Source organism: Hydra vulgaris, chromosome 07 (genome assembly GCF_038396675.1).
Source record: "Hydra vulgaris chromosome 07, alternate assembly HydraT2T_AEP".
Classification (NCBI taxonomy): domain Eukaryota; kingdom Metazoa; phylum Cnidaria; class Hydrozoa; order Anthoathecata; family Hydridae; genus Hydra; species Hydra vulgaris.
The window spans coordinates 8,855,160-8,875,000 of NC_088926.1; the positions used below are offsets into that span (position 1 = coordinate 8,855,160).

The 19,841-nt window shown below is 28.5% G+C and overlaps 1 protein-coding gene across 1 annotated transcript in view; it reads left to right on the forward strand.

The window, feature by feature from the left end:
* Positions 1-19,841, forward strand: part of LOC100197823 (DNA/RNA-binding protein KIN17) — a 62,156-nt gene that overhangs the window by 3,348 nt on the left and 38,967 nt on the right. The window contains exons 2-3 of the mRNA XM_065800968.1: positions 11,635-11,729; positions 13,044-13,087. Coding sequence (XP_065657040.1) covers positions 11,635-11,729; positions 13,044-13,087 — 139 coding nt within the window. The remainder of the gene's footprint in view (positions 1-11,634; positions 11,730-13,043; positions 13,088-19,841) is intronic.

A 19,841-nucleotide genomic window follows, 5' to 3' on the forward strand; every position in this document is an offset into this window, starting at 1 on the left:
AAATTCTTTTTTTCTCAAGATCCTATCCCTATAGAGTTCAAATTGTTCGTGGTCTATAAACTCGTAGGTGCAGGATGTAACTGCTTTTACATAGACAAAACTGCCCACCATCTCAAGATGTGGATATCTGAACATTACAAGAGGAAAATAAATCTATAAGCTAATCTCCATGCTAATGAAAAATGTTTCATGCGAATAAGTGGTAAGTGTTTTTCTGTTCTGTAGATTCGGCATCTAACAAATTTGAGTTAAAACTTTAAGAAAGTATATTCATAAAATGGTTAAAATCTGGTATAAATGAACAGTTTAATCATGTCCAAATCTTATACTGCTGATTTAGGTGAGCAGTGTGACGCCATACTGAAATAGCCTGCTGCCAGGGGCTTCAGTACATACATCGACTGACAAATAGCCTGACTCGCAGTGGAGTGCTGCTATATCAACTGAGGGTTTGGGATGGGGCAGCAATGTTTTCATTCATTATTCTTTGTTTTCTACTTTTTCTAAAAAAGCCGTATCTATTTAGATAAGCAAAAAAAGTGAGCAAATGCTCACATAAATATACTATAGTAGATATATATATATCTTATAACTTTGTGGATTCAGGCTTTTATTCCCTCTCGAAAATTCCAGGTCAAGCCTCACTCTTCTCCATGGTTTTCCTTACATTTTGCTGCTGCAATTTCCGATCGAAATCGTTACCTCCATATCTATCAGCAAAACAATTCTCCAGAAACCATTGTAAAAAAGTTTTGTCTAATGTTAAAGCCCGCTATTCTCAGGTCTTGAAATCTCATATTTCATCACAAAAATTAGGCTCTTGTGATTTCTGGAGAATCTTTAATAGTATCAATTATAAGGGCAAATCTGTTATTCCACCTCTCTTGTATGGTTCAGACTTTGTCACCTCACCTAAAGACAAAGCTGAATTGTTTGCTAAGAACTTTTCATCGATATTATCTCTTAATTCCACTAGTTGCATTCTATCTGATATAGCCTCAAACAGGTTGAACCATTGCTTGACATTTGTATCACTTCAGCTTCTGTATCTAAAGTGATTTCCTGCTTAGACTCTTCTACAACTTGTGGCCTGGACAACATAATTGTTATAGTCTTGCAGAAGTGTTCTCCAGAGCTGTTGTCTATACTTTCAAAACTATTTAACAAGTGCTTATCAGAGTCTTGTTTTCCAGCCTGCTGGAAAGCGGCATCTGTTATCCCTATTTTCAAAAATTCTGGATTTGTCTAATTACCGTCCCTTTAATCTTCTTCCTATCATAAGAAAGGTTTTTAAATCTTCAATTAACAAACACTTAATCTCTTATCTTGAATCTAATAACTTACTTTCTGATTATCAATATGGATTTCGATCTTCTCGTTCTATACGTGGTTTGCTAACAGTAATAACTGATAAGTTTTATTGTGCATTAGATAGAGGTGGAGGGGTTAAGGCTATCGCTTGACATTTCTAAAGCTTTTGATAAAGTTTGACATGCTGGCCTTTTCCATAAGCTTTCTTCTTATAGTGTATCTGGTATCATCTTTAAGATTATTGAGTCCTTTTTTTCCAATCATATTATAAATGTTGTCTTCGATGGACAGCATTCTTCTTCATATCCTTTAACTTCAGAGGTTCCTCAAGGTCCTATCCTTGGCCCGATACTCTTTTTAATTTACATTAATGATCTTCCAGATATTCTCACATATCACATCGTCTACAGATGAGTATATAAAAATGAGTTGGTTTTGTTTATTTAGAAAATTAATATGTGCCATATTATCTGCAATTTCTAATACTTCAGCAAAGTATGTCTTTGCTCTACCAGCATACATTACATATTCATCAAACTTTGAAACCCACAGTTCCCTTTTCATTCCATAAACATGCAAGGTTGGTTGTTTTGATTACACACTGATCTGTCAACTATGTCTGACATAATATAAATTTTGTTTCAAAGGGCATTCGTTAACAACCTGAAATTTTCATGGTATATGCAAATAGGCAAATATCATGGGGAAGATTGTTTACTAGCTTGACATAGAATGGCTGCAGACCATAAAACTTAGATTTCCCTAATTTTAAATTTATATGCTCATTTTTAAAAAGTGAATATGCTTCTCCTATGGTCATCGCATGTGACAAATTTGTTTCTAAAAGAAAACAAAAATTGTTTACAAAAACTGAAAACCTTATTAAATAAAATGTGATTCCTACATATAAACAATGTGCCATACCTTCTCTTTTGTTTTCTTATTAATAGCAACATCTTTGCGTCCAGTAGCCATTCTACTGATATCTTTTCGCAGATAAAAATCAAGAACATTGTCCAAACCAGCGTAGTCTGGGCCTGCTTCTGAAATATCAGAAAGTTGTATATTTTCACGTTTACAAACTTCTTTCAAGAAGTATTTTCTTTTGTTTGAATCAGCAGGTAATGCTGAAATAATTTTTTTAAGTGTCTTTCCAAAACTCTGCGGTGATAAAAAGGACTGTTATATATCAGATGTAGATTGGTTTACCTCTAGCTTTTGCTTCTTTCATTTTAATTCTAAATTCTTTTAAGCAACTATTTTCAATCTAACTAAATTATACCCAAACTAATTAATCAGCAAATAGGTGATTCAAACCCATTTGGTACGTGTCATCCGGAGGTCATCTGTAAGATGTCTCCTGGACATCCAGACGTTCGTAAGATGTCTGAAGGATGTCCCCCGGACAACGCATGCCCACTGGGAGTGTTATAAAGCTAAAGAAACTAATTATCACACACAGATGAATATTTGTCCGTGCGTGATATGTCTGCATGATTCAAAAAAACAATGCTAAAATGTTATAGAAGAAAAAAAATACTTTTGCTATTCAATTCAGTAACCTAAAAGTTTCATTGAATATATATATATATATATATATATATATATATATATATATATAATATATATATATATATATATATATATAAGTGTTTATAACGGGTGATGCGGAAGTTATCGGACAAATCCTAATTTCATTATTTGAGCATAATAATTAGTTTTTGTGGTTTTATGCATAGCCATAAACGTTCTATAAAATATAAACTTTATTATTTGAAACACAATTATTTAAAATGAGGTTAAATGCAGCTGAACAAGAATCTTTTCGAAAGCGACTAAAAATGTTTTTTGTAAATAAACCTAATATTAAAAAAAAAAAAAATCGTAAATCATTTTGAAAAGGAAGGATTTGCTCGAAGTACAATATATGATAACCTAAAAAGACTTAAAACTGTTCAATCGTTTTCTGATAGAAAGCACCCTGGTCGTCCGACATCCTGGACTAGAGAAAAGAAAGCTGAATTAACAAGACTTGTCAACAATTGAAAAGGGGTCAGTCAGAGAAAAACAGGTATTAAATTTGGTGTAAATCAACCGACAATTGGTCGTCAGTTAAAAAAAATGAGTATTAAATATAGAAAACGTGAAAAGACTCCAAAATACATTATAGAACAACAAATAAAGGCAAAGAAAAGAAGCAGGAAACTAGTTAACCAACTCTACAACACAAAATCGCTTCTAGTCATCGATGACGAAAAATACTTTTGTTTTGCAGGGGTCAACATGCCTGGAAATTCTGGATACTACACAAACAACAAAAAGACATGCCCAGAAAGTGTTCGTTTTATAGGAAAAGAGAAGTTTCCAAAAAAATTATTGTGGATAGCCATATCTGACCGTGGTATGTCCGAGCCATTGTTTCGCACTTCCAAGGCTGTTGCGATCAATTCATCAATCTATACTAATGAATGTTTAGAAAAACGACTTCTTCCATTTATTCAGATTTAGATCAGATTTAGCAAGTTCTCATTATTCTAAAGATTCATTATTCAAATGTGTCTCAAGCACGACCAATTGAAAATTTTTGGGGACATTTAGCTCAGAAGGTTTACGAGGGAGATTGGCAAGCTTCAACAGAGCAAGTTTTGGTTTGATCGCATTAAACTAAAACTACAATAAATTGATTTAAACTTTTTACAGTCGCATATGAAAGGCGTCAGAGCAAAATTGAGATCAATTGCAGATGGTGGTGTTTTTTCATATAAAAAATAATATATTTTTATTAAAAGATAAATGCTTTATTTAAAAAAAATATAATAGTAGTTTTTTTTTAATTTATAAATAAGTTATTGACGTTTTTATTTTGTCCGATAACTTCTGCATCACCCGTTAATATGATAATATGAATGTATAGCTATCACAAAATTTACTCTTTAAATGCATTAGTGATATACTATAAAGATGAGGAAGGTATGCTAAAACATTGTAAGGTGACATTACTCACAATGCATCCTTATTCTATAAAATAGTTCATCTAATCATACCTAGATTCAGAAAATCTAAAACATTTACTTTATTTACATAAAAAGATTAGATTTTTAATTTCAAGTCATCCAATCATTTTCCCAAAAAAATATCAATGAGCCTAGTTTATGGAATTTGTATTGACATTATTATTATTGTTATTTATTATTTAAACTCAATTACAGTTAAACATCTTTGCCAATGCAATTTATAAAATAAAGATTATTATTATTGTTCTTAAGTGTTCTTTAATCACCGGTTCATCTTCCACTGCTTGAGTAGTATATGCCAATGACATAAAAGATGGATGGCATATTACTGATAAAGCAAACTTGACTATTTTTGTTGCATGAACATTTCTTCTCTTTTCTAAGGTGTCAAGTTTTAGATTTTTTAAAAAGGAGCAGAATGGGTGTTTCTAGGTTTGTGGCAGTTAATTGGAACACACTGCTTTTGTATTATGTCAAGCCTCTTTAGTTGTGTTTTAGATTGTCCAAGCTATAATGTACTGGCATATTCTAATTGGCTATATATAATTCTTTTGTATGCTATATTTAACAGTTCCCTTAAAAGTCTGACAGATGCTCAAGCTAATATTTCCAGAGCATTTTTTGATGATTAAAACAATTTGTTTTTTTGAACTGAAGATGCTGATCTATAGTGACCCCTAATAGCTCAACATGAGTTACTAGTTAAATTTCAATATTTCTAATTTTAATATGTAAGTTGTCAGGAAGTTTTTTTCTTTATGATTTGATCAATATTAGTTGCGTTTTACTGGGGTTGATAGTGAAACCATAATTAACACAGAACTTATTTGTATCTCCAAACGCTTTTATCAGTTTCTCAGTGAAAACTTGCAGTGAGCTGTCTGCAGCTAATAGGGTAATGTCATCTGAAAATAAATAACATTTTGTTGTTAATGATTGTGGAAGGTCTCTAATGTAGATTTTGTATAGTTCCAGGCTAAGGCCATTACTTGATGAGTTGTTATTTATTTTTATTTGTACAATCAATACAATTCCTATTTTTACTACCCCAAAACTAAGCTGACGATTTGGTCATGTCCGTTTGGGCATACTAGTGAAGTCCTATCTTTGCATTGTACAACTGAAGCTAGATGGTCATTGAGATTGTGTAAATTGATTGTATTATTAATTATTAAAGGTTTGATTTTTGTCTTTAGTATTGAAACACATTTGCTTTATATACTTCCAACCATCTTTAATGATGTTAAGCTCTGTTATTCTCAGTTTACTAAATCTTTTATCTTATATCAGATGTTAGCAGTGGCGGCTGGTGACAATACACTTTAATGGGGCCAGAAAATATTAACCGAACAATATTGCAACAACTTGCTGTCAGCGTAATTGATGCTTTGGTGTTTGTTAGGACGCTAGCGTTTTTTGATTAGTTAAGAGAGTTAAGGGCTAGCATACTTTCAAAATAAAGTATTTAATGACATTGAATCTTTTAAACCTACGTAAAAACCAGCAAAAACTGACTGAAAACTGTCCTAATAGTTCAGAAATGTCTTAACTATTTTTAAAGTAATAAAACACCGTTCAGCATCAGCTGTAGACACAGGTGTGACCTAAACAATCTCTATCAACTTTAATACTTCAGAAAATGTTTAAACCAGGTTATTTTCATGCATAATTGGTATAGGGCATTAGTTGTGCCGATGTCACTAAAAACAGCATTTTCAACAAAACGGTTAATTTCGACATCAAATTAACTTCACTTAGTATTTGTTAGTTTTTTCGATATTTTTTATATGATTCCGAGGGAAATGTTGTATATTAAAATTGAAAGTTTTCAGATCCAAAATTGGTTTTTGGATCCCAATGACAAGAAACATTTAACCAATAAACTGTCAATTTTGTTCATGTTAATTTTTCTTATTAATGAACCAAAATTATTGATAAATAAGATAAGTTTAAACTATATTGTAACTAAGACTTTGGCATGATTTAAAAGCAAGCTTTATCAACAGTAGTTTAGTCAAAAAGGGCTTCTTAATTACCAATCGATAAAATAATAAAGAATGTAACATTACATATACATTAAATCTCTGATAGGCTCACATAAAGTTTTCTGAGAATGGCGAAAGGGTCAACAAAAACAAAAAAAGATACTTTTACAACATTAAAAATTTTTTTTAAATGTATAAGATTATTGATTGTAAAAGAAATGCGAAACTTTTTCATGATATTTTAAAATCAATTTTCTAAACTGTTCAATTTCCCTAGAATTTCTAAACTTATAATTTTATTCTTTTTACCATTATCGCTGTTATAATTTTAGAATAAAATGACTTGTCCTAGAAAATCTAGTTTCTGAAAATTAATTATTTTTTTTTACCTAACTGCATCTCTTTAAATGTTTATGTCAAACCAACATTTATACCAGTAATTTTTGTTACATTATTTTAAATATCATGTTTTTGCCATGTTCCTATTCTTATTAATTTATACTCCTAATAACTACATGGTAAATTTTATATCTACATATCCAGGTGAAGAAACCAATATTAACACTGTTAATATTGTAATATTAACACTGTTAATATTCACAGTAAAATTGCAATATTACCAAATGTATGATGTTTACAACATTATTTTTACAAAAAAAATGTTTACAACATTATTTTTACAAATAAACTTTATAACATTAAATACATTTAATGTTATAAAGTTTCCTAATGTTACTGTAATTTATGGAGTCGACAAAACTTCTGTCTTTTTGCAGCAGTAAATTCTTCACTCTTTAAATCAAGAATTAAAAATGGTGGATGAAATTTTACAGCTTAATGATGTTTTTAAACTTCTTTTCTTCTCGGGCCAGTTCAATGAGGCCCTGCGGTGTGCTTTTTTGTCCCACCTGAAAGCACAATAAATTCTGTGTGCACATTAAAAATTATATTACTATGAACAAATTAAATAGGACCAGTAAAAATCGGCCCAGCCGATATTGGCAATGAATTAAAACAACCTTACAACACTTTAAATAAATAGCAAAAAAAACATATTATAAAATAAAATAATTTAAAATTAGAACTAACTTAAAACTATTTATTTTTATAAAACCTGTCTGCAAATAGTTGAAGCTAATAGTTACATATTTACATATATATAAATACATATTTACATTAACAAATGCTTTATTTTAAATAAATCTAGGTGGGGCCGGGCCCCTATGGCCCCTATTGACAAGACACCACTGGATGTTAGGTTCTAGAAAATTTTGGTTAGTCTTTAACAGTGTCATTAACTAAAGTAAGTCTAACATTTAATCTCTAATTCATGGGTCTAATCTTTTTACATCTCCCCAGAATAAAGCAGAGTTATTTGCAAAGAAATCTTACAGAGTCATTTTGATGTTTAATAATGAGTTAATCTTAAACAGATTAACCCATTGTTAAACATCCAAATCACTCTGGCTTCCAATGCTTAACTTAATTCTCATTTAATTACTTCTACAGTTTGTGCTCCAGACAAGATTTCCATCATAGTCTTAAAAAAGCGTTCCATCATAGTCTTAAAAAAGCGAGAACTCTCTCCATTTTTTGCTAAATCTTTAAAAAGTGCTAAATAAGTGGTTCCAATTATTCAAAACTCTAGAGAACACTTTGACCTCTTCTCTCTATCTAACAAATAATTTTCACTCTGATATTAGTTTCTTTATATAAATGTTTTGAGATTAATTTATTTATTTCTAGCTGCAGTATTAAAGTTATTCTTGAAAGCCTGCACTCTTCTTTATTTCAAGTAACTTTAAAGGTACCACAAGGTTCTATCTTTGCTCCTGTATTATTTCTTATCTACAATATCGATCTTCATGAAAATTTTATATCTAAAGTGGCTCTATTTTCTGACAACTTAACTTTATACTCTTGTCTTGACAAAAAATCTTCACTTTTTGATTGCTTAGAACAAGCAGCTGATTTTTAATCTGATCTCTCTTCTGTAACAGCCTTAGGCTTGTAGTGGATTGTAGATTAAATTCTGGACTTCAAATTCACAATTTTTGTGAAATTTAAACAACATTTAAAATTGTAAAATTCACAATTTAAAATGTTGTTGAAAGTCTCTTTCAGCAACATTTAAGCGACTTCAACAATTAAGCAATATTTTAATGTTGTCTAAAAGTTAAAACAGTTAGTATAATGCGAAAGTACATTAAGTTTTATTGTTTAAATCGCAATAATAACGACTAAAAAGTTTGTTAAATTAATAGTGTTTATGTTTTTGTTTTTTTTAAACATATTTAAAAAAAATATGCAGAGTGTTGCTACATTGACTATGTTATAGCCTGCTGCTACTAGGGTGTGCTGCTACATTAATTATCTTAAAGCCTGCTCCTATAAGGAATTGCTGCTACATCGACTATTTTATATCCTGCTGCTACACGGGAGTGCTTACATCTTCGCTTCCAACAAGACTGCAAGCAACCACTAATTAGAGTTGGAAGTTACTAGAACAGAAAAGATGAAGATTGTAGAGTAAGATAATGATTGACAGACGACTTAAAGGATTGCAAATTATATGAATTAGGAAAGCAAGATTAAGGAAGTGAATTCCAAAGAACTGATGTTAGAGGAAAAAAACTAGAGGAATAAGAGTTTTTGGAGCACTTAGAAACAGTCACAGAAAAAGGATGAGACTTAATTGAATGACAAGTAATACAGGAATGAATTTTAGTAGCTGGCACAAAAGACACTAGCTCTTTAGAGCAGTGCCCATTATACTATCTGTAGAAAAGAGAAAGAGAAGCAACATTGTGACAATGTGATAATGTTTGGAAGTTGGCTGCAAGAACAGGTCCAACTATGTTTACAATGCATTTTTGCACTTTGTCTAAAAAAGAAAGGGCATCATAAGAAGATCCGCCACAGATAGGGCAACAGTATTCCATACAAGGCCAGATTTGAGATTTATGGAGATAGAGAATAGAATCCAGAGTAAGAAAGTGTCGAGATAGATAAAGAGATGCAACCTTAGCGTCTGCTAAGTTAATCCTAGAAGATGAAGGGCAGGTGACTCATCAATTACATTACTGTTCATAAATATAGGAAGATCTAAATTATTGCAATAACGATTGTCTGAAAAAAGTTGAGTTTTATCTGTATTAAAGTTCACCAGCCACTGTGAGCCCCATGCTGTAGCAGAAGTGAGATTCTTTTCAAGCTCAAATGCCCCTTCCAAGCAATCAGAAAGTGTTGGCTTCTTATCATGACAAGAATAAATGGTAGTATCATCAGCAAACAATGCCACCTTAGATGTGAGAATATCTGGAAGATCGTTAATGTAAATTTAAAAAAGTATCGGGCCAAGGGTAGGATCTTGAGGAACCCTTGAAGTTACAGGATATGAAGAAAAATGCTGTCCATCGAAGACAACTTTTATACTAAGATTGGAAAGTAAGGACTCAATAATCTTAAAGATGTTACCAGATACACTGTAAGAAGAAAGCTTATGGAGAAGACCAGCATGCAAAACTTTGTCAAAAGATTTAGAAATTTCAAGAGCGATGGGCTTAACCTCTCCACCTTTATCTAAAGCACGATAAAACCTATAGGTTGTTGCTGTGAGCAATCAGCTGTAGAACAAGAAGATCGAAATCCAAATCGATGATCAGAAAGTATAGACGACAGCTCCGGAGAACACTTCTACAAGACTATAGCAAGTATGTCTGGGCCAAAAGCTGGAGTGATACGAATTTCAAGCAACCGATCAATATGTTTGACAGCTAAATCAGGTAGATTGCAACTAGTGGACTCAAGAGATAATATTGATGAAATGTTCTTAGCAAACAATTCAGCTTTGTCTTTAGGTGAGGTGACAAAATCTGAACCATACAAGAGAGGTGGAATAACAGATTTGCCCTTATTATTGATACTATTAAAGATTCTCCAGAAATCACAAGAGCCTAATTTTTGTGATGAAATACGAGATTTCAAGACCTGAGAATAGCGGGCTTTAACGTTAGACAAAACTTTTTTACAATGGTTTCTGGAGAATTGTTTCGCTGAGAGATATGGGAATAACGGTTTTGATTGGCAATTGCAGCAGCACAATGTGAGGAAAACCATGGAGAAGAGTGAGACTGGACCTGGAATCGTCGAGAGGGAATAAAAGATTCCATGCCTTCTTGAATCCATGAAGTTATGCAAGAAGCACATTTGTCAACAGGAAGACGAAAGATTTTTACCCAAGGGCCATCACGAAGAAAATCACGGAAAGAATCCCAGTCAGCTTTAAGGTAGTTGTAAGAGGTACGATGATAGGGAGATGCAGATGATGAAGAAGAATGAATAATAGTTTTAGAGAGATAAAACTGTGATCAGAAGCACTTAAGGGTGAATGTGGAGAAACTGAGCACTGACTAGGATCAGAAACAAGACATAAGTTGAGTAGAGAAGGTAAATGATTCGGGTTGTCAGGAAAGCGAGTTGGAAAGTTGACTATTTGTCAACTTCAAATATTACCAACCTAATAGATGAAGAAAGGGTGCGAGGCTGGTCAGCGCATAGATTCTGTTTATCCCTTATGTCTTTGCCTAGGAGGCCTTCTACAAGACAATAGCCAGATGCATTTAACATTTGCCTAAGATAAGTATTTTTATCAAGACACCATCTCTAGCCTTTACTTAACCAAGGCAGGGGGTGTTTTAAGTCAGAGTTAGCATCTCCTACAAGGCAGCAGGACATGAAGCAGATTGTATTGGGTTATATGTTACCAGTAGCAGTATAGCCTGACCTGACATATATATATATATATATATATATATATATATATATATATATATATATATATATATATATATATATATATATATGTATATATATATATATATATATATATATATATATATATATATATATATATATATATATATATATTTATTTATATATATATATATATATATATATATATATATATATATATATATATATATATATATATATATATATATATATATATATATATATCTTGAATATTTTTCCTGAAAACTACTGGCTTTAATTCCAAATTTAAAAAAAGTTGAAACAAGCCAACAAAACTTTTAAAGTTTTGTTGGCTTGTTTCAACATTTAAAAATTTCCTTTTAATTTTTTTTTACTTTTATGAGAATCTATTGTAATTATTTTAATAGTTTTAATATTAGTTACAATATATATTAATTATTTTAATAGTTTTAATATTATTGAAATATTTATAATAGATTCTCATAAAAGTATATATTGCTTTATTTTATACAATTTTTAATTTTTTTTCATTTTCTCTTTCATTACAGAATGGTTTCAAATGTCATTGCATGTCAGAGTCACACCAAAGGCAGTTACTACTTTTTGCTGAAAATCCTCATAAATATCTTGATTCATTCTCAAAGTAAGTAAATGACACTCTTAATAATTAAAACATCTCTAAGTATGTAAATTATTTTTATTATTCTCCAAAGGTTAATTAGATAATCTTTAAGTAAATAAAAAAACATATTTTTGTGTCTCAAGACTTTTGTGTCTATGTTATGTATATTAGGGATTATTTGTAGGGATCTGATATGGGATTGGGTACTGGTATAAGAATGATTATTAAAGTACTTTTTGTTCTAAAAAATGTTTTCCAAAAAAAAAGTTATTTACAGAATAGTTTTTTAACACTATAAAACATTTATTTAAAGCTAGATAGCACATTTATCGCTCACTCTTATCATTTATCCCGTTTATCTTTAGTTTTATCTCAGTTTTTATCACATCAACTTTTGCAACTAAGTTTGTTTCTTGCTGATGTTCTGTAGCATATTGATATCCTTATTTCACTCAATTAACTTGTAGTGTTTTTAACAAAATTCTCGAAGCTTAATCCTGGAGCTTTATTATAAATTCTAAAAATTATTTAATATTAAACATATATTATTTAATCTTAAACAAGTTTTTTAATTTTAGTTTTAAATGTCACTTTTTTCTTTCTCATTCCTTTTTTTTAAAGATTCTTGGTTACCTTGTTTTTTTCCGACTTATTGGTTGCTTTATAATATAATTAATACACACAACAAAAAATATTTTTTTCTCTGTTAATAAAGATATAAATGTTGTATTGCAGTTATTTGAAACATGTGATTCTGATATTGACTGTAGATTTTCAATCTTCAAATTATTTGAATCTTCTTGAAAGACAATCTGGATAAATAATGTATTTTCTAGTCTTTATTGAATGACACTTGCACTCAACAAAATTAGCTGTCATTGTTTTCAATAAAATTAGCAGTCATTGTTTCACTTTTTTTTTGACATTACTATTTTAATTTTTTATGTGAATTAAGTGCCACTTTTTCTGAGCAGTCTAATAAAACAAGAAGATTTGTAAAATTATATAGATAGATCAAAAAGATTTGTAAAATTATATAGATAGGACTGTATTGTGCTGCTAACTGGTACTATTTCAATTTCAATTTTTAAAATAGTCTGTCAATAATCTATATTTATTTTATCAGTGTAGCCCTAGATATATATTAAAAAATAAATATTCTTTTTAAATATATATATCTTTAAAAAAAAAATATTGTATTTTTTTAATTCAATATTGTTTGTTTTTAAAGATTTTTTATTTTTTTCTTTAGAATTTAACTAACAAATATATATATATATTTTTATATATGAAAATTTTTAAATTTTGAATGTTTAACATTTTATTGTTTTATAGAGAATTTTTTGACGATTTTATATATCTGCTTTCAAGAAGGTTTGGTATGACTAAAATTTTTTTTGCTTTATATTTTTGCTTATTTGTAAACAAAATATAGCAGAAAAGAATAAACTGTAACAGTAGAATAAATTGTAACTTTTCTGAGTGAAAACAAAATCCTTGATACAGCAAGAATCACAAAGATATCTTTGTGATTCTTGCACAAAGATATCTTTGTATAATGCATATATCTAAAATTAGACTCTATTATTTATTGTAATTTACGGCAAGCACCATTAGGCATTACAAACCGTGAAGATTGTATACATTTGCCAATAATGAGACTATTATTAAAAAAAATGTCTTTATTCAAATATTTCATAAAAAATCATCTTCATCCTATAGATACTTTTCTCAAAAAAGGATTGTTATTTAAGAAAAGTAATTTTTTTTAATATTTTCACCACAACAACACAAAAACTAGGTCAACAAAAAATTGCCGACTTCAGACACTATCAGGTTGGCAGTTAGGTCGACATTGCCTATTGCCAACCCTAGTTTTAATGGCTGGTGTAGTATATAGAAAAGTATGTTTTTAATAAAAAGCAAAAATAATAAAATAATTAGTACAAAGGCCAACAAAAAAAATACACATCAACATAAACAATACACAAATGTACACGTCTACATAAACGATACACAAAATTACACAACAGTATAAACAAAACATTGAAATACATGACAATATAATAAATACATCATAACACACAACATTATAAACAGTACACAAAAATACATGACAGTATCTAAGAATTAAAAAAATAAATAAATGCATATTTAATAACTTTAATAAAATTCTTTTTTTATAAACAGTTTAAAAATTTGTTTGTTTAAATTTGAATTACTTAACACAAAAACAGTTTTAAAAGTATCCAACTCATTCATTCAAGTTTTACTTACAAAACCCTTTTCTTATAATTACTGGCTTTTTTGCTTGGAGCTATTTCAGTGTGATTTTTAAACTTTTCAAACTAAAAAAAAAAAAAATTATGAACAAGAAGAGTTCAAATAAATTTTTTATATTAAAATTAAAGCGTGTACCCGAAATAAATGTAAAAGTAGAAAAACAACTAAAAAAAAAGTACTTCTCAATTTTTATTTCAAACCAAGAAATGATTTTAATAGAATAATATAAGAAGATCAAACATTAAAAAAAGAATTAATTATTCCTGTGGGAATCTAATAAAATTTCGAGCTTTTGCTTTAGTGGTACCCATAAGCTTGCGCACAGAATAAGAATCAAAACTATTTGATGCTTTTTTCAATGATATTTTAATATCTTTAATGTTTCTGCAAAGCTTTTTTGTTTTTTTTCATTTTTCTTTTAATAATAGCCCAGTACTTTTCAATAACTCTCAGTTCTAGGCAGTTTGGTGGATTTTCTGTTTTAGGCACAAATTTCACATTATTCTTTTTATACCATTCCATAGCTAGTTTACAATAATGAATTGAAGCTAAATCAGGCCAGAACACAGGTCTGTTATTGTGTAATTTAATGAAAGGTAAAAGGCCATTTTGTAAACATTCTTTAACATATATTTGACCAGAAAGTGTTGACTGAGAAATTTAAGGTGCTGATTTTTTGCCACAACTACAAATAGCTCGCCAAATCAAAGCTTTTTTAGCAAACTTGTCATGTTTTGTGTATTTAAGTTTCTTATCTTCTTTTCCTCTATATTTGGCAATATAATAAACAGCACTAGGAATTTGTTGATGATCGTTCTTGATATATGTTTCATCGTCTTCAATAATACGAAAATTTTTAGAAATAAAATTGTCATACAACTTTCTGCCGTGGGTTCTTGCACTTTTTTTTTGAGTTTCAGAACGGTTGGGCACTTTTTGTGCTTTGAAAGAATGAAAACCATGTTTGTTTCTAACTTTTGCCACAAAACTATGAGAAAATTCATATATTTTTGCGCGTTCCCTTAGTGAAAGGCTTGGGCTATTCTTAAAACTGTTAACCAGTTTTCTAACTAATTTTATATCTTTAAAACCATCCTTTCTTCTACCACCAAATTTGCATTTGATCAATTTTGTTTGAGAAAAAGGTTGAATAACATGACTAACAGTGTTTAAATTTGGTCAAATAAAATGTTCTTTTTAACAAATTTTCTAGAAAACATTACGCTTGATTAAATAAATATCAGAAAAGCAACTGCTGACAATCGTTTCTCTGATTTATTTATATGATACAAAAAATTTCAGTGTAACTAACAAAGCTATAATTAAAATGTTTATAACTAAAATTAATAATTAAAATGTAATCAATTTTCACAATTTTTTTTTTCTCCATGAATTTTTTTATTTAGATAAAAAACATAGTAGTAAAACATAGGCTGCTCCTGTTGCTTGCCAAATCTGTTTTAGACATGGATTTCACAGTTCATGCACTTATTTACTACTGCCAATGCCTATATATATACAAGCCTCAGCAGTAATGGCTCATACCCACCTTCACACCCATGTAAGTCAGTTTACATGGGCAAAATATAGCTCATGCAAATAAACAATTTTTTTTTTAAACAGCAAAATTTAATGTTTTTTAGGTTGAGTTGTATTTTACTTCCATAAACAAAAATGGTAAAAAATATCTGGCACATTTAAAATAAAATATCACTTTAATAAATATTATGTAATTATACAATAAAAAAAAGCAAAAAAATATTTATTCATTGTTAATTTTTTGTGAGCATCTTAAAGGTAAAAAAGTTCAGAAATAAAGATTTTTTAAAAATGTTTTGATAATTAAATTTTAATAAACTTAATAAGTTCAAATGACCATTTTTAAAATTTCATTAAAAAACATCTTAAAAAAACTGTTAAAAAACAACAACAAAGTACTAAAGAGCTTTGGTAGATTTTAAAAAGCTATTTAAATTTTATATTTTTAATTAAAAACTTTTTAAAAATAAAATGTGCTTTTTAAAGCACAACATTTTTATAACTGTGTTTTTAACTTACAACCTAAAATGCGACTTAATCAAAGTGAAAATGATAGATACAGATTTATTCAAAACTTAAATTAAATCTTTTTTAATAAACAGTAATAAAAATTTGTTTGTTTAAATTTGAATCAATTTTTAATAATAAAATTAAATTTGACTTATTTTTATATTTTATAATAGTAAATAATTAAGTTTTATTAAATTATAAAATAATTAAGTTTTATTAAATTACAAAAGCCTTTTCTTATAACTAATTATTTTCTTGCTTGGAGTAATTTCAGTGTAATTTTTAAATTTTTTAATTTAGGAAAGAATGTTTTAGAAAGAAGAAGAGTAACAAAGGAACTTTTTAAATATGAAAATAAGAAGAAATGCAACACAAAATAATATGTATGAAATAGTAAATCGTTTCAATAAAAAAGCTCATAATTTCTAATAAATTTTTCAACTCTTTTAAAATAGAGTTTAACAAATTTAGTCACATGCAACTTTGTTTTTAACAATTTTTCTAAAAAACTTTAATATGCTTAAATAAATATCAGAAAAACAACTTTTTCTGAGGATTGTTTTTCTGATGTATTCATGATATACAAAAGTTATTTAACATCGGTTTAATCAAGTTATCAAAATACAGAAGTTTTATTAAATTACAAAAGTTTACTTAATGTCCGTTTTAATTGATAAAATTATCAAAATACATAAGGTGTATTTAAAAAAATTTAGTTATCGTTATTTAAAGTAGAAATTGTTTTCCAAAGAGGAAGATTATAGTCGAGACTCAAATGGTTATTTTTAATTAATGAAACATCTAAAGTTAAAATTTGGCACCAAAATATCGGAACTGTTAAAACAAAATTTTGGAAAATTTTCAAAATAATTAAAAGGTCTGCAAACAAAAATGAAAACTATTTGCACAAGTTTTAAAAGGTCATCCATTTAATCATGGATTGCAAAACCCAATGGAGCAGCTTGTTGCTTATGCTAGACCGATTAATGAAGTTAAAATTAAAAAAGTTGTTGTGTTAAAATTGCACTTCTATTCTAGATTTAGAATTGGGTTTCAACATCAATGATTCAATTAAGATGAATGAAAAGGAATGTAGAAGGATATCTGATTTAGTAGTAGTTTTGACTCCTTTTAAACCATCTTTGGTAGCACTTTTTCAACAAGATGCAACTTTAGTTTCCTCAGAAATTGCGTTAGAGTTCATGTTGACAAAAATAAAAGAACAGCAATTTGAAATCAGAAATCAATTGTATGATGTTTTGAGTCACCGAATTAAAGAGAAAAGAACACTGTTAAGGAGCTTAGTATATCTTTATGGCCAGATTACTTCATAAAAAGTCCCAGAAGTTTTGGTACCAAATGCAAGTACCCAAAATAAAAAAATTATGATAAACCTGATAAAGTGTTTAAGCTTAGCAGGTATAATAACAGCAGCAGACTTGAGTAGTGATAATTGTATTCTGTTGAATTAGACTTTTTCAAGCCTCATGTGTGATAATAATGTCAAAACAATCAGTAAACAATTAAATGAAGTTATGGAAAAAAGGATTGGCAGCAATACGAACAAAATCTAAAAGGCTAGGAAGTATAACTTTTAAAGTTCAAAAAGAAATCCTGTTATTTGAAAGTGGTAACACAAGATGTGATCACCTTTAAAAAACATGATTATGTACTATCTGGATTTTTATGCTCAAATAGTTAAATACGATTAAACAATGAAATGGTGCTTTGATTTTCAAGGTAGTACTTTCAAAAATAAGTATAACTCATGTATATTCATGCATGTTTATACTATTTTATAGCTTTCTATTCACTCACTGACGAGTCCACATTTTTTTTTTGTGGAGGCCAAAACTTCACAGCGCTTTTTGAAGCAATTCTTTTGATCGTACAGCCCTGAAATTTTACAAATAATCTTTTGCCGACTAACAATAGCTATATTTGTTACATTTGATTCAATAATTCTTTTAGATTTACGATGCCCCACCTCCCCGTTGGTTAGATCTGGAACTCCGAAAAAAGTATCGGAAACCGAGAGGGCATCAAAAAGTGTTAAGTATCAATATAAATTTAATTAAAAATTTTACAAATATTCCACTTGTTAATTTCAGACAAATAAAAATGCGTCCAAAAAAGAACAAATACATCAACCGAGAAGAAGACCCAACCAACATTTAAATTAATAAAAAAAAATATGCTCCAAATATTTTTGTTAATTATTATATACAGAATTCAAAATAAATTTTTATTGAATATTAATCATAATCAATAAGTGTAATAATTCAATTTTATCAAGACTAAAAAGTAGAAAATAAAATAAATAAAAAAAGTATTTTAAAAATAGCTTTCCATTCAATCGACTAAAAAGTAGAAAATAACTTTTTTCTGTTTCTGGTACTTGTGGAAATCATGTACTTAGTAATAATCACTTTTGTAAAGCCAATACTGGATTTAAGTCAGATGCTTTCAAAATCAAATTCGTTTTAAATGTACATAAAGCTAAAGGCGCCAAACTTTCTATTCCTTTACTTCGATGAGTTTGTTTGTTTACATACGTACTTGAATTGCCTTCAATGTCTTCCAGTATTGGCTTTACAAAAGTGATTATTACTAAGTACATGATTTCCACGAGTACCAGAAACAGAAAAAAGTTATTTTCTACTTTTTAGTCGATTGAATAGAAAGCTATTTTTAAAAAGTTTTTTTTATTTATTTTATTTAGTTATTATTTTTTATTTATACTGTGTTATCATTTTATGGTATTGTTTTATAATTTAAATTACTTTGGTTTATTATTGAAAAAAAGCATTTTAGTTATAAAATCATTAAGTTAATCATTTTTAAGTGTTTGATGAGTACTTAAAATATTAGTTCTTCTTAATCTTCACTTTCTACAATTGCGTTTTTTTCTATTCAATCCCGGGATTTTCCAGGGACAAATTTCTTAATTCTGAAATCCCAGAATTAAAAATGTCCGGGATTTTTGTCATCGCTACTTGTGTGTCACATTTCTTTTACGTCACTCAACTACTATGTAAAATATTCACAAAATACAAAGAATAAAGTCTTTTTTAGATTAACAAATTTTATTGTGTTTTATTTTTAAAGAGTGTTTTTAAGAAACAAAGATTTTTTATGTGTAAAGATTGCATATAAAATTTTGAAAAAGATAAGATTTTTATGTATAAAGATTGCATTTAAAACATTTTATAAAAGGTTATAAATGAACAGGCTGTGTTAGATTATAATAATTTATCTAAAAATGATATTAGGAATATCATTTTTAGATAAATTATTATAATAATTTACTGAATATCTGAATATTCAGTAAATTATTATTAAATTAATTTGCTTGGTATGATAAAACACACACAAATTGCCCACTTGGCACTATTGGTTGAAAAATACAGTATACATTTTAAAGTATAGTATAATTTTTTAATTTATTGATTTATAAAGTCAAAAGTGCTCTAGCAAGGTTGTGGCGAGTGAGTTTCTTTGTGAAATTTTTTTTTTTTTCTAATTTGGTAGGTTTAAAAACTACACTGAAATAGCTCCAAGCAAGAGAGCAAGTAAAAAAAAAAGACTTTCATAAATAAAACTGAATGTGTACTTTTATAATTGTTTTTGTGTTACATAATTCAAATTTAACAAAAAAAAATTTGTTTCTGTATATTAAAAAAAGGTTTAATTTATGTTTTAAGTGTGTATCTATTATTTTAACTTTGATTAAATTAAAAACACAGCTATAAAAAAATTGTCTGTTAAAAATAATATACTGTTTTTAAAAAGTTTTAAATT